The sequence below is a fragment of the Aethalodelphis obliquidens genome, unplaced genomic scaffold (assembly GCF_003676395.1).
Source record: "Aethalodelphis obliquidens isolate GAN/ISIS:26980383/991018 unplaced genomic scaffold, ASM367639v1 scaffold59, whole genome shotgun sequence".
Lineage (NCBI taxonomy): Eukaryota > Metazoa > Chordata > Mammalia > Artiodactyla > Delphinidae > Aethalodelphis > Aethalodelphis obliquidens.
Genome location: NW_020838003.1, coordinates 6,203,049 through 6,230,959, shown reverse-complemented (window position 1 = coordinate 6,230,959; position 27,911 = coordinate 6,203,049). Strand labels below are relative to the sequence as shown.

Genomic DNA, 27,911 nt, shown 5'->3' with positions numbered 1-27,911 from the left:
CCCAGGGAAGATCTCTGGGCAACAGTTTATTAACTGCATAATCCTATTAAGTTGCCTAAAATCTCCAGGCTTCACTTTCCTCATCTGTAAAGTGGGGATAAAGATACCTACCCCACATAATATTAAATGGGATAACACTATAAAACCTTTAAGTTTTGGGCTTCCCTGGTGGCACAGTGGTTGAAAATCTGCCTGCTAATGCAGGGGACACAGGTTCGAGCCCTGGTCTGGGAGGATCCCACATGCCGCGGAGCAACTAGGCCCGTGAGCCACAACTACTGAGCCTGCGCGTCTGGAGCTTGTGCTCCGCAGCAAGAGAGGCCGCGATAGTGAGACGCCCGCGCACCACGATGAAGAGTGGCCCCCGCTTGCCACAACTAGAGAAAGCCCTCGCACAGAAACGAAGACCCAACACAGCCAAAAATAAATCAATTAATTAATAAACTCCTATCCCCAACATCTTCTTTAAAAAAAATTAAAAAAAAAAACCTTTAAGTTTTAACCTTGAGTGCCCCTGGTCCAGAGTAAATGCCCAATAAACGGGAATTAAGATATTCTTAGATACAATATGTTAAAATTCTCTCCTATATTTCCTAAACCTTGCAATTAGAGATTGGGATAAATGTCAAAACCAGATGACCGAAAAAATGCGAACACCCTACCATTCCCTGACTTTACATTTAGAAAACAGTTAGGATACCATACCTTCTCAAAGGCACACTGAGGGTTTCTGCAAACAGCAGGTTTGCAGATAATGATATCACCATGGCAACGGCAGTTCTGGCATGAATCAGGCTTCCAAACGGTGGCATCCTGCAAAGAAGAATAAGCTCTGAGTTAAAAACTGATCAGTCAAGGTACGAGCACAAAAACTTGGCACCATCAACAGCCCTACACCCTGAACAATTAAAAGGCAAAGGAAAGTCACGGATACACACGGTGCTTGCTGGGCATTGATTAAACCCGGAGAGGCAATACAGTCTAATCCATTTCACCACAGTCCAACCACGTAGCCAAAGACAAGGGCATGCAGCAGGGAGCTGTCAATACCCAGAGAAAAACAATCGATTGGACTGAAACCTCAGGAGGACAAGCTGCTCTCAGACTTGAGGTTTCTCTTTGCTGTTAACTAGCAGACACCATTGGAGCATGTTCACAGGAAAATGACACTTAGACTAGCACTAACCAGCATCCTAAGAGCAGCTTGTGCCACTAGATACTATCAGCACCTCACACTTCACTTCCCAGTTCTTTGCTACTACATCCACCAATGCTCATCTATTCCATGGCTCACCTTTACCTCTGATGGGATAAAGTACAGACCCCATCGTCTGGCGCTCGCCTCTCTCCCTGGCCTCGGGAAATCTCACAGTTCTGAGACTTTCATCCACTCTAGTTGGTCAAGCCATTGGACAGCCCCAGCCTCCCTTATCTGACCTCACAGCTTACCCTCTACCTGGATCCCTGCTTCTCCGTGACTCCCCCAAAGAGAGCTTACAAAGCAATACACTTCTTTCAAGCCTCAACCTCAAGAACAAATCACTTCCTAACCCTTAATCCTGCACACTGAACCCTTCACTCAGGTACGGCTCCTCATGGCTTCTCAGTGACCCTACTGTGTCCTGCATACACTGCCACGCTTCACTGCACTCATCTACATTCCTGTTATCCTGGCTGGACCAGACTGTGAGCGCCCAAAGCAGGCACCGTCCTGGGCCCAGCACACTGTAGATCCTCTAAACCAAGAGCTCACAGTTCACAAGTCGCTTAGTGAAGGCTTTGTCCTCCTTTCTATACTTCCTCATCCTCTGGTCCTCGAACAATTGAAGTGCTACTCAAATACTTTGGGGAGGAGTAAGGGAAGTTTCTAAACCCTTGATAGAGTCATCACAATATTAGCACTCAACCTGAACTGGGATGAGCTAGGAAAACGATGGATGCTAGCAACGGATGCTTTCACACAAAGGCAGACAACAAATGTGACGGTTAATTTCAAGGGTCAACTTGGCTAGGCTATGGTACCCAGCTGTTTGGTCCAGATTTACATGGAGTGTGCACAACATTCTCAAGGAAAAATAAAGTCATCCTTTTGTGTTGAGAAATGGTAAATGTATAAGCTTTTAGACAATGTGCTTAAAACCCAAAGTCATTTAAGAAATATAGGAGACAAGGGGAAGATGGCGGAAGGGGAAGATGGCGGAAGAGTAAGACGTGGAGATCCCCTTCCTCCCCACAGATACACCAGAAATACATCTACACGTGGAACAACTCCTACAGAACACCTACTGAAGGCTGGCAGAAGACCTCAGACCTCCCAAAAGGCTAGAAAGTCCCCACGTACCTGGGTGGGGCAAAAGAAAAAAGAATAAACAGAGACAAAAGGATAGGGACAGGACCTGCACCAGTGGGAGGGAGCTGTGAAGGAGGAAAGGTTTCCACACACTAGAAGCCCCTTCCAAGGCAGAGACTGCGGGTAGTGGAGGGTGGGAGCATCGGAGCCACGGAGGAGAGCGCAGCAACAGCGGTGCGGAGGGCAAAGTGGGGAGATTCCCGCACAGAGGATCAGTGCCGACCGGCACTCATCAGCCCGAGAGGCTTGTCTGCTCACCCGCCGGGGCGGGCGGGGCTGCGAGCTGAGGCTCGGGCTTCAGCAGGAGAGCAAGGAGAGGACTGGGGTTGGCGGCGTGAATACAGCCTGCAGAGAGTTAGTGCACCACGGCTAGCCGGGAGGGAGTCCCGGAAAAGGTCTATAGCACCGAAGAGGCAAGAGACTTTTTCTTCCCTCTTTGTTTCCTGGTGCGCGAGAAGAGGGGATTAAGAGCGCTGCTTAACGGAGCTCCAGAGACAGGCGCGAGCCGCGGCTATAAGCACGGACCCCACAGACGGGAATGAGACGCTAAAGCTGCTGCTGCCGCCACCAAGAAGCCTGTGTGCGAGCACAGCTCACTGTCCACACCCCCCTTCCGGGGAGTCTGTGCAGCCCGCCACTGCAAGGGTCCCGGGATCCACGGACAACTTCCCTGGGAGAACGCACGGCGGGCCACAGGCTGCTGCAACATCACGCCGGCCTCTGCCGCTGCAGGCTCGCCCTGCACTCTGTACCCCTCCCTCCCCCCGGCTTGAGTGAGGCAGAGACCCCGAAGCAGCTGCTCCTTTAACCCCAACCTGTCTGAGCAAACAGCAGACGCCCTCCAGCGACCTACACGCACAGGCGGGGCCAAATCCAAAGCTGAACCCCGGGAGCTGTGAGAATAAAGAAGAGAAAGGGAAATCTCTCCCAGCCTCCTCAGGAGCAGTGGATTAAATCTCCACAATCAACTTGATGCACCCTGCACCTGTGGAACACCTGAATAGACAACGAATCACCCCAAATTGAGGAGGTGGACTTTGAGAGCAAGATTTATGATTTTTTCCCCTTTTCCTCTTTTTGTGAGTGTGTATGTGTAGGCTTCTGTGTGAGATTTTGTCTGTACAGCTTTGCTTCCACCATTTGTCCTAGGGTTCTATCCGTCCATTTTTTCTTTTTCTTTAAAAAAATTTTCTTTCTTAATAATTATTTTTTATTTTAATAACTTTATTTTATCTTACTTTATTTATTTTATCTTTTTTCTTTCCTTCCTCCCACCCTCCCTCCTTTCTTCCTTTCCTTCTTCTCTTTCTTTCTTTCTCTCTCTCTCTCTCTTTCTCTCTTTCTCTCTTTCTTTCTACTTTTTCTCCCTTTTATTCTGAGCCGTGTGGATGAAAGGCTCTTGGTGCTGTAGCCAGGAGTCAGTGCTGTGCCTCTGAGGTGGGAGAGCCAACTTCAGGACACTGGTCCACAAGAGACCTCCCAGCTCCACATAATATCAAACGGTGAAAATCTCCCAGAGATCTCCATCTCAACACAGGCACCGAGCTTCACTCAATGACCAGCAAGCTACAGTGCTGGACACCCTATGCCAAACAACTAGCAAGACACGAACACAACCCCATCCATTAACAGAGAGGCTGCCTAAAATCATAATAAGTCCACAGACACCCCAAAACACACCACAAGACATGGACATGCCCACTAGAAAGACAAGATCCAGCCTCACCCACCAGAACACAGGCACTAGTCCCCTCCACCAGGAAGCCTACACAACCCACTGAACCAACTATAGCCACTGGGGACAGACACCAAAAACAACGGGAACTACGAACCTGCAGCCTGCAAAAAGGAGACCCCATACACAGTAAGATAAGCAAAATGAGAAGACAGAGAAACAGCAGATGAAGGAGCAAGATAAAAACCCACCAGACCTAACAAATGAAGAGGAAATAGGCAGTCTACCTGAAAAAGAATTCAGAATAATGATAGTAAAGATGATCCAAAATCTTGAAAACAGAATAGACAAAATGCAAGAAACATTTAACAAGGACCTAGAAGAATTAAAGATGAAACAAGCAACGATGAACAACACAATAAATGAAATTAAAAATACGCTAGATGGAATCAATAGCAGAAAAACTGAGGCAGAAGAATGGATAAGTGACCTGGAAGATAAAATAGTGGGAATAACTACTGCAGAGCAGAATAAAGAAAAACGAATGAAAAGAACTGAGGACAGTCTCAGAGACCTCTGGGACAACATTAAACGCATCAACATTCGAATTATAGGGGTTCCAGAAGAAGAAGAGAAAAAGAAAGGGACTGAGAAAATATTTGAAGAGATAATAGTGGAAAACTTCCCTAATATGGGAAACGAAATAGTTAATCAAGTCCAGGAAGCACAGAGAGTCCCATACAGGATGAATCCAAGGAGAAATACGCCAAGACACATATTAATCAAACTGTCAAAAATTAAATACAAAGAAAGCATATTAAAAGCAGCAAGGGAAAAACAACAAATAACACACAAGGGAATCCCCATAAGGTTAACAGCTGATCTTTCAGCAGAAACTCTGCAAGCCAGAAGGGATTGGCAGGACATATTGAAAGTGTTGAAGGAGAAAAACCTGCAACCAAGATTACTCTACCCAGCAAGGATCTCATTCACATTTGATGGAGAAACTGAAACCTTTACAGACAAGCAAAAGCGAGAGAGTTCAGCACCACCAAACCAGCTTTACAGCAAATGCTAAAGGAACTTCTCTAGGCAAGAAACACAAGAGAAGGAAAAGACCTACAATAATGAACCCAAAACAATTTAGAAAATGGGAATAGGAGCATACATATCGATAATTACCTTAAATGTAAATGGACTAAATGTTCCCACCAAAAGACACAGACTGGCTGAATGGATACAAAAACAAGAACCATATATATGCTGTCTACAAGAGACCCACTTCAGACCTAGAGACACATACAGACTGAAAGTAAGGGGATGGAAAAAGATATTTCATGCAAATGGAAACCAAAAGAAAGCTGGAGTAGAAATTCTCATATCAGACAAATAGACTTTAAAATAAAGACTATTAGAAGAGACAAAGAAAGACACTACATAATGATCAAGGGATCGATCCAAGAAGAAGATATAACAATTGTCAATATTTATGCACCCAACATAGGAGCACCCCAATACATAAGGCAAATACTGACAGCCATAAAGGGGAAATAGACAGTAACACATTCATAGTAGGGGACTTTAACACCCCAGTTTCACCAATGGACAGATCATCTAAAATGAAAATAAATAAGGAAACACAAGCTTTAAATGATACATTAAACAAGATGAACTTAATTGATATTTATAGGACATTCCATCCAAAAACAACAGAATACACATTTTTCTCAAGTGCTCATGGAACATTCTCCAGGATAGATCATATCTTGGGTCACAAATCAAGCCTTGGTAAATTTAAGAAAATTGAAATCGTATCAAGTATCTTTTCCGACCACAATGCTATAAGACTAGATATCAATTACAGGAAAAGATCTGTAAAAAATACAAACACATGGAAGCTAAACAATACACTACTTAATAACGAAGTAATCACTGAAGAAATCAAAGAGGAAATCAAAAAATACCTAGAAACAAATGACAATGGAGACACGGCGACCCAAAACCTATGGGATCCAGCAAAAGCAGTTGTAAGAGGGAAGTTTATAGCAATACAATCCTACCTTAAGAAACAGGAAATATCTCGAATAAAAAACCTAACATTGCACCTAAAGCAATTAGAGAAAGAAGAACAAAAATCCCCAAAGTTAGCAGAAGGAAAGAAATCATAAACATGAGATCAGAAATAAATGAAAAAGAAATGAAGGAAATGATAGCAAAGATCAATAAAATGAAAAGCTGGTTCTTTGATAAACAAAATTGATAAACCATTAGCCAGACTCATCAAGAGAAAAATGGAGAAGACTCAAATCAATAGATTTAGAAATGAAAAAGGAGACGTAACAACTGACACTGCAGAAATACAAAAGATCATGAGAGATTACTAGAAGCAACCCTATGCCAATAAAATGGACAACCTGGAAGAAATGGACAAATTCTTAGAAATTCACAACCTGCCAAGACTGAATCAGGAAGAAATAAAAATATGAACATTCCAATCACAAGCACTGAAATTGAAACTGTGATTAAAAATCTTCCAACAGAGGGGTGGGATAGGGAGGGTGGGAGGGTGGGAGACGCAAGAGGGAAGAGATATGGAAACATATATATATATGTATATATATATATGTATAACTGATTCACTTTGTTATAAAGCAGAAACTAACGCACAACTGTTAAGCAATTATACCCCAATAAAGATGTTAAAAAAAAAAAAAAAGAATCTTCCAACAAACAAAAGCCCAGGACCAGATGGCTTCACAAGCGAATTCTATAAAACATTTAGACAAAAGCTAACACCTATCCTTCTCAAACTCTTCCAAAATATACCAGAGGGAGGGACACTCCCAAAATCTTTCTACGAGGCCACCATCACCCCGATACCAAAACCAGACAAGGATGTCACAAAGAAAGAAAACTACAGGCCAATATCACTGATGAACATAGATGCAAAAATCCTCAACAAAATACTAGCAAACAGAATCCAACAGCACATTAAAAGGATCACACACCATTATCAAGTGGGATTTATCCCACGGATGCAAAGATTCTTCAATATACACAAATCAATCAATGTGATACACCATATTAACAAATTGAAGGAGAAAAACCATATGATCAACTCAATAGATGCAGAGAAAGCTTTTGACAAAATTCAACACCCATTTATGATAAAAACCCTGCAGAAAGTAGGCATAGAGGGAACTTTCCTCAACATAATAAAGGCCATATATGACAAACACACAGCCAACATCGTCCTCAATGGTGAAAAACGGAAAGCATTTCCACTATGATCAGGAACAAGGCAAGGTTGTCCACTCTCACCACTCTTATTCAACATAGTTTTGGAAGTTTTAGCCACAGCAATCAGAGAAGAAAAGGAAATAAAAGGAATCCAAATCAGAAAAGAAGAAGTAAAGCTGTCACTGTTTGCAGATGACATGATACTACACATAGAGAATCCTAAAGATGCTACCATAAAACTACTAGAGCTAATCAATGAATTTGGTAAACTAGCAGGATACAAAATTAATGCACAGAAATCTCTGGCATTCCTATACACTAATGATGAAAAATCTGAAAGTGAAATCAAGAAAACACTCCCATTTACCACTGCAACAAAAAGAATAAAATATCTATGAATAAACCTACCTAAGGAGACAAAAGACCTGTATGCAGAAAACTATAAGACACTGATGAAAGAAATTAAAGATGATACAAATAGATGGAGAGATATACCATGTTCTTGGATTGGAGGAATCAACATTGTGAAAATGACTCTACTACCCAAAGCAATCTACAGATTCAATGCAATCCCTATCAAACTATCACTGGCATTTTTCACAGAACGAGAACAAAAAATTTCACAATTTGTGTGGAACACAAAAGACCCCGAATTGCCAAAGCAATCTTGAGAACAAAAAACGGAGCTGGATGAATCAGGCTCCCTGACTTCAGACTATACTACAAAGCTACAGTAATCAAGACAGTATGGTACTGGCACAAAAACAGAAAGATATATCAATGGAACAGGATAGAAAGCCCAGAAATAAACCCATGTACATATGGTCACCTTATCTTTGATAAAGCAGGCAGGAATGTACAGTGGAGGAAGGACAGCCTCTTCAATAAGTGGTGCTGGGAAAACGGGACAGGTACATGTAAAAGTATGAGATTAGATCACTCCCTAACACCATACACAAAAATAAGCTCAAAATGGATTAAAGCCCTAAATGTAAGGCCAGAAACTATCAAACTCTTAGAGGAAAACATAGGCAGAACACTCTATGACATAAATCACAGCAAGATCCTTTTTGACCCACCTCCTAGACAAATGGAAATAAAAACAAAAATAAACAAATGGGACCTAATGAAACTTCAAAGCTTTTGCACAGCAAAGGAAACCATAAACAAGACCGAAAGACAACCCTCAGAATGGGAGAAAATATTTGCAAATGAAGCAACTGACTAAGGAGTAATCTCCAAAATTTATAAGCAGCTCATGCAGCTCAATAACAAGAAAACAAACAACCCAATCCAAAAATGGGCAGAAGGCCTAAATAGACATTTCTCCAAAGAAGATATACAGACTGCCAACAAACACATGAAAGAACACTCAACATCACTAATCATTAGAGAAATGCAAATCAAAACTACAGTGAGACATCTCACACCAGTCAGAATGGCCATCATCAAAAAATCTAGAATCAATAAATGCTGGAGAGGGTGTGGAGAAAAGGGAACACTCTTGCACTGCTGGTAGGAATGTGAATTGGTACAGCCACTATGGAGAACAGTATGGAGGTTCCTTAAAAAACTAAAAATAGAAGTACCATATGACCCAGCAATCCCACTACTGGACATATACCCTGAGAAAACCATAATTCAAAAAGAGTCATGTACCAAAATGTTCATTGCAGCTCTATTTACAATAGCCAGGAGATGGAAACAACCGAAGTGTCCATCGGATGAATGGATAGAGAAGATGTGGCACATATATACAATGGACTATTACTGAGCCATAAAAAGAAACGAAATTCAGCTATTTGTAATGAGGTGGATGGACCTGGAGTCTGTCATACAGAGTGAAGTAAGTCAGAAAGAGAAAGACAAATACCGTATGCTCACACATATATATGGAATTTAAGAAAAAAATAATGTCATGAAGAACCTAGGGGTAAGACAAGAATAAAGACACAGACCTACTAGAGAATGGGCTTGAGGATATGGGGAAGGGGAAGGGGAAGCTGTGACAAAGCGAGAGAGAGGCATGGACATATATACACTACCAAACGTAAGGTAGATAGCTAGTGGGAAGCAGCCGCATAGCACAGGGAGATCAGCTCGGTGCTTTGTGACCGCCTAGAGGGGTGGGATAGGGAGGGTGGGAGGGAGGGTGATGCCAAGAGGGAAGAGATATGGGAACATATGTATATGTATAACTGATTCACTTTGTTATAAAGCAGAAACTAACACACCACTGTAAAGCAGTTATACTCCAATAAAGAGGTAAAAAAAAAATACATGCTACATATGTATTACCTATGTGAGTATATATATGTATTTATATGTAACATTTAATTTCCACCAAAAAAATCCTATAAATTAGTTATTATTGCTCCTGTTCTACAAATAAAAAATGTTTAAAAAACCCAGAAAGTTAAAGAAATTATTTGATCAGTTATTGTAGAACTGGTGAAACCAGGATTTGAAGCCCAGACTGCTTGGTGTCAAGAACCATGCTCTTTCAACTCTAAAATGATAGTTCTGATGAGAACAGCTCTCAGTAGGTTTAAGCATAACCGATCAAGTGGCCTAACTGACTTTGGCCGCTGTTGCCACCTCCCACCCCATCACATTGCAGCTGGCAAGGATTTCGGGGAGGGAGGGCATCAGGGACCAACAAGGGCAGCTAGCCCTCCCTCGGCAATCTCACTCTCAACATCTTACTGAGGACCGTAAGCTTCTAAGGAAACAAAACCAGTTTCCCCTCTGGGAAATGTTTGAGGAAGCTTTCTATAAAGCCACATGGCATAATAAAATAATAATGGTATAGCTATAAAACTGTACTAGATAACACTGGTCAAATCAACTTTCTGAATCTTGGCAAATGAGAAGAGTTTAATAATTACTTAGCTGCTATTTCCATTTCCCAGTTTCAGAGTGGAAATGTTCTTCTAAATTTCTAAGTCAGAGACAGTAAACGGGTGTTGTCACTTACACCACCTCTGGAAAGAGTGATTTGAAATGCTGTGTTGAGGAGGGTCCTGAAGCTCTGTCCAGGTAGGTTAAATGAGAAAGAGTACTATTGTCCGCCACACGCTCAGGGTTAAGTCATGGGAAGGAGTAGAAGTTACCTGTGCCATATGTTCCCAGATGCTAAAGCCAACATAATCTACCCTAAAATATTGTTCACCACTGTTACTTGATCCATGAATTAAAGTGGGAAAGAAAAGCAAAGGAAAAGAAAAGAAAACTGGTTGGGTGAAAACCCCTGAGATGATCAACTTTAATGATGAACTAATCAACTACAGTATACTTTTCTTATTTTTCCATTAAGCTCTTCAACTTTTTCCCGACATGTAAACCTTTCCTTATTCATAACTAGTTTACAAAATAGGCTTCTGTTTTGCCTCAGCTACTGTTCGCAAGAACACCCTGGCATAGGCCATAGCTGGCATATGAGGTTAACTTCTTCACCTCTGGGAACATGGATCCTACTCCCATTCCAAACCAAGAGGAAATTAACTGCCAATTCTGATGGGAATGACATATTGACTAAGTACTTAGACCAAGCAATCTACTCCAGCAGTCAGCAAAATACACAGTGGTTGTAACAACACAAGAATGCTTGATTAGAATTGCTTCAAGCCTCACTGTTTGCCAGGCAGCCACTGAAAAGAAGCAGGTATCAGGTGTCTCCAAGGAAGACCCTCCCAGGGTTCACTGTTAAATCCAGAGGCAGAACCCAGAGCAATTACACTCCTGGTACAATTACCAGCATCACCCACTCCCTGCCAAGTGAGGAGACGTGGCAGCTGCATAATACAGCTTTCATTTTACATTTCCACTCCAATTAGCTGACAGTACTCGTCAATTGGCTGAAGAAAACAAAATGCAAGGGAAGTTGAAAGCCCTCTATGTGATTTACAGAGCTGTGCCTTCAAGAACAATGATGAGACGAAAGGGACTGAAAAGAGAAGTAGGGGACCCACCGCAACAAAAGGGCAGGCTGCAGGCAACCCATAGGTGGGATGTATGGTTTAAATGGTGCACCAGAGATATTTAAGCTTAACACCCGTCCCAACTACTGTTTGTTTGACTAACGGCAAGAGAATTAAATTGCCGCCCCTGTAAGGTCTGGCTGGGACTTATTAACATCATACAGCACAGTCATGCAACTTCTAGCCTCCCTCATCCTGCCACACGGTCAACATTTACAGAGAAGTTACTGAACTGAGTGCAAAGTCCCGCTAGTGCTTAGGAGCTGTTAAAGCAATAGACAATGAGTTTCCGGGGGGCACCCAGTCTTGTCAGTAATGCAATGAAATGCACACAGGAAACAAGGAGACCATACAGTGGACAGTGGGGAGGAGGCATGGTTGCAGTAATGTTGAATAACTAAGTCATTAGAATCTGCAGACCAGCGCCAGAATCCTAGGTGAATCCCACAGAGGGGTTCTAATAGATTCCACTGGAGTCCTCACAGGTTCTGGCTGGGTAACTCCAAGAACTCTTCCAGAGCTGAGCAGAATCAACCAGTGCCTTAGGGCCAGTAACAGTCCACAGTGAACCTGGGCAAGGTTCCATGGTGCTGCCCTGCTCTCCTAGATTCTTCCAGAGCTTACGGGAGGCCAGTGACAGCCCTGTAGACAGCCTGGGAAATTCTGTCTGGTTGCACTGTGGATGAGCCTGAGATTTCCAGCACCCCTGGGGGAATGATTCCATTAAAGACAGAGCATACATTATAATTTGTTTCCTGGGTTTCATCCAAAATATACAATTTCAGCCTTTATCCATTTTTGGCCCTGGGATTGACATTTAATACAGGGTGGAGGGGTTCTGTGATCTTGTTCCAAAGCTGAATGTCAAATGTAGGAAAGAGGAAGCTTCCATTCTGCAGATCAGGGATTGCTACCTTCTTCTTGGTGGCCTCATGACTCTGTAGAACCTCATGTCCATGAACCATGTTGCTCAATGCACACCGGGTGGTTCGACCTGGACCCCATTCTAAATGTGGGAAGATGGTCAGCCATGCATTTCAAAGAATGAATTGGGAAGGATGGAATCTCTGTAGAAACAGCATTTGGGGAATGAGAGTACTTTCCAAAGCACAGCAAAATATTTAGTGAGAGCTAACAGACAACTCCCACAAATGCAATAAATAGCATTCTATCGAGCTACTCTGAATAAAAAAGACAGAACATAGGCAATTTTTTTTAAAGTTTCTAATACATATGCAAAAATACTCTCAGGTAATTTTACTTAAACTATCAGTTAATCAGCCCAGAAATTGCATACTATCATGTTAACTCTGTGTACATACAGGGATTTGTTACAGAGAAGGGGGAAACAAATCTTAAAATGCTACCAGAGACCACCAAAGGAATTTGGTATTTTTAATCTTTATAATAAATTCTATATTCCCACTTTTTTAGTTAGAAAAAAAAAGATAGTTGGTCACATATAACTTTTTAATAATAAATGTGTTATTTTCTTTTAAAAGAAAAAAAAATGCTACTAGAGAAACTGAGTCCCCCTAAAACCAAGTTCCCCTGCTGAGTCTGTGATTAACCTCTGTAGCCAAACTTTATTCTCTTCCTTGTCCCGCCTGTGTTGCCCTCAGAATTGAGAAGTATCAAAGAAAAGTGGGGATTGAAACAGGATGCTCCCGAGTACAAAAGCTCCTCCATGTCCTCTGTTTCTTGTTTCTAGAAAACAGACTTTGGTCTGCTAATCCTTCCCTGAGTTCCAAAGAGCAAACTTAACAGTTACTAATTAGGAAAGTGAGGGAATGCAGAAACAGAGGAAAAGCAGTCAAGAAACAACAATTCAGTGATAAAACAGGGTCCTAGTTTCTCCTCAAGGGATATACATAACAATCTGACACACATATTTGAGTTGTTCTGCAAGAATGAAGATCCCCATCCAGGTGGAGGATGGTGACTACATGCTGAAACGAGCACACTGACCCCAGACTAGCTGGAACCAGAAGGCTGATGATTAAGATTCCCAAAACATCACCCTGTTAGCTCACCACCAACCAATCAGAAGAAAGTCATGCCCCCAGCAACCCTCACCCTAAATGTTGCCTTTAAAAACTCTTCCCTGAAAGCCATTGGTGAGTTCAGGTCTTTGGAGCGTGAGCTGCCTGTTCTTGCTTGGCGCCCTGCAAATTAACACTGTATTTTCCTTTACCACAACCAGTGCCAGTAGATTGGCTTTGCTGCGAGATGGGCAAGCAGATCCCAGTTTGGTTCAGTAACACTAGTATTCTTGAAATTTCTGAATAGTTTGCACACTGACAAGTTGAGGTGAGCTCCTACATAAAATGGATGGAAAAGAGGGAGCAGGCAAAATCCATGGATACACTAATCTCATACCTTCAGGTTAGACGATTACTGTTGGAACTGGCTCTGATATATTATTGCTTTACTCTTCCCTTAGTACAATTAGACTCCACCAAACATGAGAAATGTGCTTAAAAAGGTTCTCCATTTGGCTCCTGAAAAGATACCTTTCCACAACACAGAAAAATCACCACTACACTTAAGAACAGGATCATAGCTATATACATAGTAAATAGCATGTTTTTTGAGAACTTACCTCAACTTAGACTTTTGTGGGCCATTTGGTATCTCTCCTAACTCCTCAATTCAACTTTGTCAATGGAGCAGAGAAATAGCATAGACAATACATAAGTGAATCAGCAGGCTGTGTTCCAATAAAACTTTACTTATGAGGACAGACATATCGTTTTGGTGAAATACTTTTCTTCTGATTTTTCGACCATTTAAAAATGTAACATCCAGACATAGACTGGATTTGTCCTGCAAGCTATACCTGGCCAACACTTGATCTACTGCATAAAATTTGAGAGAGAGAGAGAGAGAGGGAAAGAATGGATCAACGAAATAGGCTGTTTGTATGATTCCAGAGGTATAAGTGAGGAAAGATGTTCAAGGTTCTATAGTAAAATAGCACCTTCTGGTCAATTTGGAGTTGATAACGTGAGAAGAATCTTCAAAGAGTTAATCATCTACTCCAACTCACATCACTCCTGTCCCTCCACTCTTGAGCCTGCTGATAAAATTCTAGCCACTGTTCCTGTCCTTGAGCTGTACTAGAAGATATGGGACAAGCAAGATTGTCATGCCTGCCATTAGGGAGAATGATGGGCCATCATTACCCGTTTCCAGACGGAAAAGGAAAGTATCAGTGCTTGGATACCTTCCTATCACAAAGCAAAGCAACTCATTTTCTTCACAGAAAACAAAAGGAACTAACTTCTGTCAATGGAAAGAGCCCATCACGAAATTTATCATCTATGGAGCGGCAGCAAAAATAAGCCCAACAAAATGTTAAGTTACAAATGTGTAGCAGTAAACCAATTACTTATCCTGACATCTCAAGTAAACTCTGGAGAAAGCTCAACCTCTCTACAAAGTTTCTTATTGTTCCTCAGGGATGAAATAGATACTTCATACAAAAATATTTTAAAGTCAACACATTATTTAGATGCTTAATTAATTTGACCTGGCAGGTGGCTCCTTTAAAAGCTTTTTTAAAGTACATTTTTGCTTAGTACTTTCTATTATTCATCCTGGAAACTGGCTGATATCAACATTACCCATGATCAATTGTTGCTATGTCTCAAAGAAACAGCAATTAGGAAATATATTATTTGTTGTTCTACTTCCACTATTTATAAGCAGATAACACATTTTTTTGCTTGTTTAAAAAAGTTTCAGTGTTCTGATTTTCTCAAACAATGGCTCTTTGGTGTGAAGTAAAACATACTCATGAAATTTCGAAAAGAATTCATTTGCTAATAGACAAAAATGGTCTTAAATGAGGTAGAACTTCATTCTAAACAAATAATTCACTCTGATAATAGATGTATAAATAGGGCCACAATTCACAGATATGTTAATTGTTCTTCCCTAATAAGAACATTAAATAGCATTTGGTTTATAGCATGAAAAAAACTGAAATCATCTTCAAGATGAGGAAGAGAAAAATCAGCAAAAGAATGCAATTACCAGACAAGTACCTCCCGAATTATATCTGGAGCTGAAATCAGGTATCTGGGAAAAAAATGAATCCTGAAATTGACAATGTTTCCTCCACTGGGATAGAAAGGAATGTGTCTTTTGTAATTCACAAGTTCTATTTTGTGAACTGAAAGGATAAAGAGTTCATTTTAATGACCATTTCCTAAGAAATTTCACATTTTATATTTGGAAAATCACACAGAGAGAAGGCAGAGTTCAGAATATGTTGAGGCAACCAACCTACATGTATCACCTTCTCTTCAATCCCAAGAGCCAGCTGGCTTCCCAGCCCTTCCCACAGGAAGAGGGTAGCAAGTGGGTTGCTCTGGGCTTGACAGGGTTCGGGACCATCATTTGTTTCAAGATCTCTAGGAAGACTGGTTTGATTGATTCTGAGGCTAACTTTCTATAATTTCAAGAGCAAGGTTAAAATAATGGTGGGTCCAAAATTTCTATGGAGTAATTCTCTTCGATCTGTCCTTGTACAAGATCCGAGAGTTAAGTCAGAACCCAGGTTTCAACCAGGTATCATAGGACAAACAACGTGCACTTGGCTGCCAGTCCCCGCATTATCTCCTTGATATCCGTCCTGAAACTGCCCAGCCCTGGTTTGGTGCTGCTCTATTCAGGTAATGAACTGTGCTACATTAGGGAAAATGATAGTCCACGCTTCTCCAATCAGAACAGGTTCAACAAATCCTAGCACGTGGAAGCATATTTCCAGATATACTCAAAAATTACCACCCTCTATGAACAGAAAGTAAGTTTTAGGGCAGTGTAGTGTGCTGTATTTTAAATATAGATCTTTCTAGGACTGTTCCCTTCTCCTTGTGTGTATTCTCCAAAATAAAGTTTCCTAAGAGTCAAATGGAAGTGACCTTGATGGACAGAATTATCATATTTCATTCAGTGAAATATTAACATAAAGACTTACAACAATTTTTGTTTTGATATATGTGTTTAAGAGAGAGAGAGAAAGAGATCTTTTAGGTTCGTGAGAGGATAGGAGCTTGCTATAGCTCCTGTCCGGTGAACTAATGCTGAGAATCTTACCCGTACCAGGTAAAATTACTCATAAAAACAGCAGTGACAACAGCTGCGATAGATTAGGCAGACCTTGACGAATTGTCTTCACAGGCAACAAAATAAACATAGGGACAAGCAGACTAAACTCTAGAGATGAGGAAGGCAATCTCTTATCTCCAAACTGAATCTTCAGTCTGTCCACATCCCCCTGGCTCCACCACCACCTCTGGTCCAGGCCACCCACATCTCTCACTGGGCTGTGGCTCTAGCAGCCCAAGGCAGCTTACTCTTCTTCCAGACAAACTGCTCAGCAAATTAAAAAAATGCGGATTAGCTCATACCACTCTCAAGTTTAAATATGTCAATGGATTCTCACTGCTTTAAACAAACATCCAAATTCCTTACCATGGCTTCCAGGCCGCTAACGTTGCTTAGGCCTCACCCCTCTCTGCTCCCCTCTCCAGCCTAGTCCTCTCAGCCTTCCATGGGCTCCTTAAAAACGCTCTCCTGTGGCCTGAGTTTCCTTTCCCTGCACACTCTCCTAAGGTTTCACCTCCTCGCCTGTGTCCTCCCTGACTGCCCTCTCCAATGCAGGCCCCTATTATTCTCTACCATGGCTTCCTGTTTCTCTTCATGGCACAAAAAACTGGAAATCACTCTGTTTACATCTGTTTCACTCCCTAGAAGGTAAAACCCTGACAGCTAGACCATGCCTGCTTTGTTTACTGATGAACCCCCAGTACTGAGAACTGATGAACCCCCAGTACTGAGAACTGTCGATATTTATGGAGTGAGAGAATATTGACTTCATTTAAAACGGAACGTGGGCCAGATGTTTGAAAGGGAAGTATTCTGGGACGTATCTAGACAGGCCTGGGGTCCCAAACATTTTATATGGAAAATAACCTTGTGTTTTCTCTTCAATTTAATTTTACTATATTCATTCATTCATTCACTCATTCTTTTAACAAATATCTACACTATGTCCCAAGCACCGTGCCAAGTGGTGGGCACACCAGGTCAAGGAGAGAAACTGCCCAGGATTTGAAAGAAATGATGATGTGGATCACAGGTCCTGCCATAACTGCAGGGAAGGAGAATACTCAACCAATGGGGGACACCAAAGATACAAGGAAACAACAAGTTCCAGAATAGGAAAAGAACTTTTCACCTTAAAAGAACATTTTACACACACCCACGTTTATAGCAGCACTATTCACAATAGCCCCAATGTAGAAGCAACAACCTAAGTGTCCATCAATAGATGAATGGATAAACAAAATGTGGTTGTATACATACAATGGAGTATTATTCAGCCTTAAAAAAGGAAGGCAATTCTGACACATGCAGCAACAAGTATGAACCTGAAGACACTGTGTCAAGTGAAATAAGTCAGTCACAAAAGACAAATAGTATGTGATTCCACTTATATGAGATACCTAGAGTAGTCAGATTTCATAGAGGTAGACTGGTGGCTGCCAGAACTGGGGGGATAACAAATGGGGAATTATTGTTTAATTGGTACAGAGTTTCAGATGAAAAGTTTTGTGGATTGGTTGCACAAGATGAATATACTCAATACTACTCAGCTGTACACTTAAAAATAGTTAAGATGGTAAATTTAATATTATGTGTATTTTACCACAAGTAAAAAAAAAAAAAAAAATTTATAGACCAGGGTGAAGTTAAACAGCATGACTGAGGGGACTTCCCTGGTGGTCCAGTGGGTAAGACTCTCCCCTCCCAATGCAGGGGGCTTGGGTTCGATCCTTGGTCGGGGGACTAGATCCCACATGCCACAACTAAGAGTTAGCATGTCACAACTAAGACCTGGCGCAGCCTAAATAAAAAAAAAATATTTAATAAAATAAATAAACAGCATGGCTAAGATAGCCATCAGGTGTGCTCCAACCTCAGTTCTTTCTCCACCTACCTTGATGCCCAATATCCAGAAAGGCAGGTTTACAAACTGGTTAGTGATTGAGTGCTTTGGAGAAAGGGGCAAAAAAGGACACCTCTGGCACGGTCGTTAATCTCAGGGAACACAGACTTTGTTCCTAGATCATAACAGCTGAGAGGACAGCAAAATAGGCTGTCTCTTTGTCCCCTAATTCTGTGACGAGGGTCCCTCAGCTAGTTCATTCAAGGCTGTCAGACGTGACTGGCTAGGAATGTGGTGTGAGGGCAAACAAATTAAAATAAGTGGCAAGCAAATGCCAGGTAAGGGCCCCCCGAGCCACTTGCACACAACACATGCTGCTTCTTATGGTTATGAATGAGTGCAGTAATTGGTCTTAGCACAAGCAACTTACTGGCTTGAGGATAATTTCTGCTGTAAAATCAAAAACACTTTTCACAGGCAGCCCTCAAGGAAGTCTGAGAGGTATCCATGAAGGGTGCTGCTCTTATCAAGATGTCTGTGGGCTATTCAGACACAATGAATGATTTGCTTTCAAATTCTCCAGCAAAAAAGAAAAAATGAGGAAGGCAGATGAAACAAGACTGGCAAAATATTCATAATTCTTGAAGCTAGATGAAGGTAACATGGCGTTTGTTCTATTATTCTCGCTACGTTTGTATTTACTTGAAAATTTCTGTAATAAAAATTTATTTTTTAAATGTGCACGTGGCAGAACAATTTATGACAGGCTTGTGGATCACTTCAAGACAGACACAGAATTTAGATTATTCCTCACCCATCAAGATGCTGTAAAATTAAGCTGTAACATTTATTACTAATAGAATGTTAGGTGCCTTTGCCCACACGAGTCATAGAACACAGTGCATAAGCTGGGAAAGGGAGCAAGAAGTAAGAAAAGAGCCTTTGTCTTTTTAGCTTCCACCTTCTGCAGCTACATTAACCCATTCTATTGGGGGAGCCATGGCAGTGAACTCAGCTGCCCGCACCAAAGTAGATAGCCAGCTACTTGCCTGAAGATGCAGAGACTTTTTGTCTCGTGTTCCAGCTCCATTCTAAATCCAGTGACAACCATAACTAATGAACCCAACACCTATGAAGGCTATCTGTGCAGATTTAATTCCCAACAATTACAGGCATGAGTGTTTCTAACTTGAAAAAGCACTCCACTCTATGGATGATTCACTTTCGACCTTGGGAGGTCACAGAGGTGATGACTAATGAAAACTGAACAAAAGTGGTAAAAGGAAATTTTCCCCTGGCCAAGAACAATGCTCAACAAGTACTTCTTGAGTTAATAAATTAAATAAAATGTTATTTAAAGCCATTTGGGGCAACTGTGTACTGACTTCTTCCTCTCTATGGTTCTCTTATTTGATAAAGAAAACAGTTAAGAATTTACCCTTTAAAAGGTCACATTCCTCCAGCAATTATACATACATCTGTTATATGCTTTGATAATATGTATCCTGATTATAAAAGCTCTACGTGCTTACTCCAGAAAACTTGGGAAATAAGACACACACACACAAAAGAGATTCAAAATAACCTCCTTCATCACTTTGGTTTCCCTCATGGTGCCTTACCTCTGCAAGACAAAAGAAATAATGTCTCAAGGGGAGATGCTGGTCAAAGGATACAAACTTTCAGTTATGAGTAAGTTCTCGGGATCTAATGTACAGCATGGTGACTGTAGGTATCAGTACCGTATTGTATACTTGAAATTTGCTAAAAGAGGACATCCTAAGCATTCCCACTACATAAACACAAGAAATTGGTAACTATGTGACGTGTTGAATGTGTTAATTAACTTGACTGTGGTAATCACTTCACAATGTATATGTATATCAAATCATCACATTTTACACTTTAAATATGTACAATTTTATCTGTCAACTGAACCTCAATAAAGTTGGGAGGAGAAAAGACTGTCCCACGCTCTTTTGCAGCTGGGTGTGTTCATGCAACCACGTTTAAGCCGATGACAGGTCAATGGAATAATATGTATAACCTAAGGGTCATGTCCAAGTGGAAAGAACTTGGAGAGGAGATGGAAGGAAGAGAAGCATGTCCCCCTTCTGACCTTTCCCTGGGGATACAGATGTGTGGGTAAGTCTTCGTGACCATACAACACTTGGGGGACAATAGATCAACGCACTAGAAAAAGCCTGGGTCCCCCCAAACTGAAGCCACATGCTAGTCCCTGTAGGCTACTCAGATATCCCCTTTCAGGATGGAAGCACTCATTTCTCAGCTGCCAGAAGTGCTGACTGAAAATTGCCTTTGGCTGAAGGGAGCTGCCTCCCATATTATTCCCCTGCCATGGGTAGCCTGTATTCAGTGACTGGTCCATAAGGAGGTACAAACCCTGGCCTCCTTGCCTAGATGCATGACCAAGTCTGAAGAGCCGTCCCAACTCCAGAGCTCCCCGTGCAATCAGCTGAGGTCTCTGCTGGTGACCGTGTCACAGGGCAACTTCTCCCTGTGCTCATTTTGGCTTCCTGCACACTCACAGGTGTTTTTCCCAAGAGCACTCCCCAACACAACACCTGCACATCAATTTCCACCCCAGAATCTACTTCTCAGGGAACCCAACCTTAGTCAATAAGCCACTGTTATTTGCTCTGTCAGTGCAAGTAGGATCTATATTTCAACTAACTCAAGTACCTATTATTTGCTGAGCTCAGAGCTAGCAATCCTAAATTAAGACATCACACCTTTGAGCTCAGGAGCATGTAAAATGTGGTGCAATGAACAGCATTGCAAATAGGGAGAAAATAAGTACAGCTTCAGAGAGTTGACTAGCCCTGGTCTTATAAATATCACCAGGTTGCCCCACACCACTTTCAAGGAAGAAAAAAATCAATCTTGTTCCCAGTCTCAACATCCTTGCACTCTTATTCCCTAGTTTCCTTAGGACGGACCTCTAATTCCTTTCTTTAGACGACCTGTTCAGACTTCCTTCCTTGAATGACCAGCCTCACCCTTTCTCAAGCTCCTTTGATGAAAGCTCTGCTCTTGGTTTAGCAAAAGAGCCCACAGGCATAGCCCACAGCTCCAGGTTAGAGGCACAACCTCAGGCCTAGAGGAAGGGACGTAAGTACAAGGGCACTGATAGTGAGAAGAAGGTTCTTCACAGAGAAGGTAACATTTAGTGAAGACTTGAAGGATGGATAAGAATTTGAGAAGGTGACAATTTTCAAATTTTACGTACTTAGCCAATATTCACTGCAGAATTATTCACAACAGCCAAAATGTGGAACAACCCAAGTGTCCATCAACAGATGAATGGATAAACAAAATACGGTATATCCGTACAGGATATCATTTAGCCATAAAAAGAAATGAGGTTCTGATACATGCTACAACATGGAGGAACTCTGAAGACATTATGCTTAGTCAAATTAGCCAGACACAAAAGACAAACATTGTATGACTCCACTTATATAAAATATCTACAAAAGGAAAATTCACAGAGACAGGAGATTAGAGGTTACCAGGCACTGGGGGAGGGGAGACTGGGGAGTGACTCCTTAATGGTTATAGAGGTTCTGTTTGGGGTGATGAAAAGTTTTGGAGGGCTTCCCTGGTGGCGCAGTGGTTGAGAGTCCATCTGCCGATGCAGGGGACACGGGTTCGTGCCCTGGTCCGGGAAGATCCCACATGCCGCGGAGTGGCTGGGCCCGTGGGCCATGGCCGCTGAGCCTGCACGTCCGGAGCCTGTGCTCCGCAGCGGGAGAGGCCACAACAGGGAGAGGCCCGCGTACCGCAAAAAAAAAAAAAAAAAGTTTTGGAAATAAATAACGGTGATAATTGCACATTGTGAATATAATTAATGCCACTGAATTATACAACTTAAAAATGGTTAAAATGACAAATTTTATGTTACATGTATTTTACCACAATAAAAAGAAAATTGCTTAATGTCATGAATTTACTTCAAATTGTTACTTGGACAGTCCAAGACACAATTTGAAACAACTGTGCGAGCCCCTGGGCCCCGGTGCTGAGTGTCTAAGTGGAGGGTACTTGGAGGGAAACTAGAAGGGAAACAGGCTTTAGTGAACACATTGCCTCTGTGCAATTTCCCTGCACCTTCTCCATGGCCCCTGTGTGATCATAACGATCATATAAGTTTGAAGCCAGCATATCAGTCACAGGCCACCTTATTTTAAGTGTCAGAATCAGCCTCCTGCCTCCCTGGTTTTTCATGGATAGTATATCCACCTTTGCAAATGACTTCTTTTCTTCTTTTAATTATTGAAGGATGGCATTCACACAGTAAGGTGCACCAACCTTCAGTGTATGGCTCTATGATCCTTCTTCATCTGGAGACAGCCATGTAACCACCACGCAGGTCTAGAGAGAGAACCTTTCCAGCACCCCAGAAGTTCCCTTCATGCGCCTTTCCAGTCTATAACCTACTCCCTCCTGAAATAATTCCAGCTTCTCTAAATATTAATTAATTCTGTCAGGCAATTACTTTCAAGATGAAACTTCTTACTAGAACAAAAGCATCTCAGTGGCCACAGCTGCCTTCTTTGCCAGCAAGTCCCATCTTACTCTACAGAGAGCCCAGAAGGCCCACCACCATATGCATATCAGGATAAGAATGTTTCCGTCTCAGTGAGAGGAAAATGCTGGGTACATTGGAAGCCGTGGTCCTCAGAGCGTGTGGACATGGGATGACCATAGGCTCTCCATATTGCATGCCCAGGAAGAAAGCTCCTTATTGCTCTTCCCGAGGCACTGTCACCTAACAGATCCTATGATGTTATAACCTAACAACCGCTGATTTCTGCCAAGAGCTCTGACACCTACAATCCCCTTCCCCTCTCTCTTTCTCAGATGCTGCCACACGAGGCAAACCTATTTCCCACAACTTCAGCATCTTCCTCATAGGCAAGGACAAGACAGAGGCACAGGAGCCATCCCTATGGCCCCAATTTTTCAGGACAGGTAAGTGTCCCTGAGATATAAAGAGCTTGGGGCAGACGAATGCAAAGCAAAAAGCTGACAGACTCTATGGACGTCAGGAAATTCCCAAAATATAACAAATCATAATAACTTCTTCTAGGATGAGCGTCTGCTTACTGTGTGCCAGGCACTGTATTTGTTGCTGAGGTTCGAAAGTGACCTAGACTCAGGCCTGAAGGAGCCCAGAGGGAGAATAAACAGTAAATTTAAACACAAAACTTATCGCATGGATTATTTACATAAAAGGTGACGAGTGCTACAACAGAGGTATGTGTGGCCTAGAATGAGAACCAGAGACCAGGGCCCTCAGCCCAGCTTGAGGGGAGCAGAGGAGGGTTCTGGGAGGCGGTAATGCCTGGATTGAGTCTTGGGGTGGGGGGAGGGAAGGAGGAAGAAGAGGCAGTTCCAAGAAGGGGAAGGAGGGGCACATGGAGAGAGAGGCGAGAAGGGGCATGGGTGTGGTGTGTACCACCATCACATAAAGGGCGGGTCCAGGACCAGCAGGAGATGAGGTAGGTGAGTTCAGCAGAGGCCAAGTCAATAGGGTAAAAAGCGTAGGTGACTCTGTTATGTGAACGCCAAACGGGACACAGTCAGAGACACTGGGAACTATGGCACAGGGAGTTAGAGGGTGCAGAGGCATGAGCCATTCTGGAAAATGCAGGCCTTTGGTCAGCTTGGTTGGGAGGCAGGCCAGCAGTAAAGAACATAAATGAAATTAGCCTCCTTGACTGCTTACCCAGAATCAGATACTCCTTTTAATTAAGAGAAGTTATTTTCAAAGGTCAGTTTCAATGAGTCCTGTTGCTATGACCCTCATAGTACCAAATAAGCTGACAGTTTAAGGTTCCGTCTTCAGACCCACAGATATGCACAAACCTCAGGGAAAAGAAACCCAGAGGCTGGATTTGTACCTCTATCAAATCTTCTCCAACTCCCTTATCCCTAACTCTACCCTCCACCGCCAGACCACATTCAACATCCTGAACTCCCACTGCTTTCGCTTCTGCTCCAGGTTTGAGCTCTTGGTTTCCTGCCTCTTTTGCCTCTCAGACCCACCACGCTCTCCGGGAAACACTCGTTCAAGACGTTGGTTTTATTGACTCCTGACTCCAGTGCCTGTCTCTGCCCCTTAGTACATGCGCATTAAGTAACTACCGAATGAAGTAATCTGCTAAGCACATACTACGTGTCAGCCCTGGGTGGTGATTTATGTTCTTCCTTATGGCTCAGTCTCACCCAAAAGCTGAATCTCACACTTGGCCCTGGACACTTTCTCTTGAACGAGTCAAGAGGTTGGATGCTCTCCAACCCACCCCAGTCTGGCTTGTCACAGAGCGGCTGATATCTCCAAAAGGGAGTGAAAATAAAGACCACAAGAGATGGTTTTCTAGGAGTTGCCTAGCAGCTAAGTATTTTGAAAAAAGAAAAGGAGGAGCCTATGAGAGAGCATGACAGAGAGAGTCTACATTAAAAGGATCTGTCTTGGTGTCTCCCTCCCCAGTAATTCTACTAGAAGGCAGGATCTGTAGCTAGATCATCTTTATGTGTCCAATTCCTGGTACAGTGAGAAGCTCATCATAGTAGATGGTCAGTGCTTGCTGAATTTAACACACTATCATTAGAGGGATATACCTGTGAATTGAATCAGAACACTTGGGTCAGTCAATTAGCATAACATTTGAAGTAATTAATCAGTAAAGGAGACATACAGATAAAGTCTTACATGTTTCCCTCTTCTCCAGAAGATAACCCCCTTTCTTTGATGATGCATTCCTTTCTGCATATAAAATCCCTGAGATTAAAGCTTATCTTAATTTCTTGGGAAACTCCCTAAGTCTACTAGCTGAAGACAGTGAAACATTCTTGTCAGCAATACATTTGCAAAAGCAGTATCTCCTCTTAGAACACAATTTTTTTTTTCTTGCAGAGGGATGATTTCATCTATTTGATGTTGGATCTTACTTGTTTCAATTTCAGAAGGTGGCATCTTCTGACCTTCATTTCTGAAGACATCTCCTATTTGGGACATTTATCCCCAGTCTCTATATTGTACAGAGCAAAGAACAGTAGACCAGATTCTAGGTAGTATCCAGTGTACCTTGGGCAAAACATCTATCTTCTCTGGCCCTATTTTCTTCACGTTTGAATAAGAAACCCATTAGACCACATGGTTTCTCCAATGGCTTCTGATCCCGAGATAATTTCCTACTAAGGTGGAAATGACTGATGACAGAGAGTTGCTCAAACCATGGGGCCTGGGGAAAGAGGCATGGTGATGCAAGTACTAACACATAAAGGGGGAAAGAGGAGCTACTCGTGGGCAAGAGTAGGGGAGACTTCAGAAAAGGAGGCCAGAGACTCTAGTCCTGGCAGAAAACAGATGGCTCAGTCCAACAGGTGCACGGAGGAAAGGGTAAGACAGAGACCATGGATAACGGTGTAGACAAAGTATAGGGAATCCCAGGCAACAGCAGGGAGCCAGGGAGGCATTACTACCACCAGGTCTGAAGGGACACAGGGGAGAACCCAGAAGAATTGTGGCCTTTGGAAGCAGAGGAACCCAGTTAACCACAAGCAACTCACGGGGGTTAGGGGGAAGGGGAGCTGGGAGAGTGAGTACCCCTACCTCACTCTCCTGCAGCCTTCCCATCTCCTGCCAGGGTCTACTGGTGCTTATACCCAACTGGAAGCCAGAAAGGGAAAGGGCCAATCACTACATGCAGCCTCCGGGGTTGCAGAACAGAGGGGAGCCATAGGCTTGGAGGGGTAAACAAAAAATACCCAACCAAAATACTTTGTGCTACACAGTTTGGTCTCTGTGGCTCTATTCTTTATTTTATTTTTTTTTTTGCAATACGTGGGCCTCTCACTGTTGTGGCCTCTTCCGTTGTGGAGCACAGGCTCCGGACGCGCAGGCTCAGCGGCCATGGCTCATGGGCCCAGCCGCTCCGCGGCATGTGGGATCTTCCCGGACCGGGGCACGAACCCGCGTCCCCTGCATCGGCAGGCGGACTCTCAACCACTGCGCCACCAGGGAAGCCCTGTGGCTCTATTCTTGAAGATAGTCAGGGGTGATGTATTAGCACCATGAGGAGACCACTGCCAGCCCTCTGCAGTGGTGATCAATGCTGTGATGAGGGGGGAACAAGCTGGGTCGGGGTTAGGAATGCTGGAGCAGGAATGGACTTGCTCCTGCCGTTCCAGAGGAAGAGTAAATAGGGGGAAGGAGGGACAAACTAGGAACTCATAGAAGGCTGAGGGCAGTTCCAAGGGGTTGCCTGAAAACCAAAATCCAGAGACACAAGCCATGAACCACCTGGGAAGCTGGGTACGGCCTCGGGTAAATTCCAGTGAGTGGGTTACTGCTTGTTTTGTGGGCCTGCCAGCCACAGTCCCGGCAGTTCCCTCCTGCATGGAGTCCTAACATCAACACAAGATATCTTCCCAAGAGCCCAAGGAGCTTCTTCCTCAGGGACTCCGATACTTAGATCCTCAGCCATTCTGAGGGTGGAAATGTTCAGGTGAGTGGAGTTACACGTGCCTGAGGTGCAGTGGAGAGAACCGTCATACATCAAAATCTCATTCATTCATGAGCGACACTGATCGGATGTGAGGTACCCCAGACTAGGTCTGAGGATAAACAAAACTGCAGGGAAAGAGCTCCTGGAGAGACCGAAGTCTATGCAGTGCTTTAGGGCGATGATGTGCGTGTGAATAATAATAATATTATGCAAACAATTCATTTTTCTCTGTCTGAGGGGACCTAAATGAGGCAATGCTTTTCCTTCAAACGACGGTTCTACATTGTACGGACCTGGGAAAAACTACAGAATACCTACTCTTTTAGCCTTGTTTACCGTGAAGTCTTGTTACAGTGAGCGTGTGGTTACTTTCATCATAAATTATAAATGTAGAAAAGTTTAATATAAGTAAATCTGCAATGCATTTTTTCAAACACACAGTTATACAAATAAAAACTTTCATTGATGAAGGCATATATATCTAAGAGCCTGACTGGGGAAGCTTTGACGCTGCATTTGCCCCGTGCAGTCACATGCCCTGCACAGGCCCTTGAATGTGGACAGAGCACTGGTTTGGAAGGAATTATAACTGCCTGGACTCTCAGTCTGGAGTCTTGAGACCTGAATTCTTTTCAAATTGCTCATTGTAACTCTGCTAATCACTTTAGCTCCCTGAACTACAACTTCTTGACAAATAAAATAAAATAACAATATGTGCCTCATAGGCTGCTGCCAGGATTACAGAAGCTGCCAGAAGCAAGTGTGTAACATCGCTACAGCTCCCTCCTCCCCTTTAAAAACATAGGAATCTTTACGTTAGTATTTCCACATTCCTTCTTAAATGCGTAGACGTATCTCCCACCTAAATGGAAAAAAATATGCTTTAAAAGCCTCCCTGTATCTCTAGCCCTAAACTCCTCATGAACTCTTATTTATTTTATCGGAGACAGCAGTCTAAAAAGGTAAACAAAGGTTACAATCTGGCTCAGGTTTGGGAGAAGTAGAATCATTTTGGCAAGTTTGATATCTGCTGCATTCTTGTCCTCCCTGGATTAGTCTCCAAAAGAAAACGGTGTTCTTTTTTTTTAATTTAGTATTTGTTTATTATTTATTTTTGGCTGTGTTGGGTCTTCGTTTCTGTGCGAGGGCTTTCTCTAGTTGTAGCAAGCGG

General features: G+C 42.6%; 1 protein-coding gene across 11 annotated transcripts in view; it reads right to left on the bottom strand.

The window, feature by feature from the left end:
* The window catches only part of FRAS1 (Fraser extracellular matrix complex subunit 1), a 451,240-nt gene that overhangs the window by 290,499 nt on the left and 132,830 nt on the right, over positions 1-27,911 (bottom strand). For all 11 annotated transcript variants that reach the window (XM_027087689.1, XM_027087692.1, XM_027087691.1 and 8 more), the window contains one exon: positions 706-813. In XM_027087689.1, the coding sequence (XP_026943490.1) occupies positions 706-813 (108 nt within the window). Of the gene's footprint in view, positions 1-705; positions 814-27,911 lie in introns of those variants that run through there.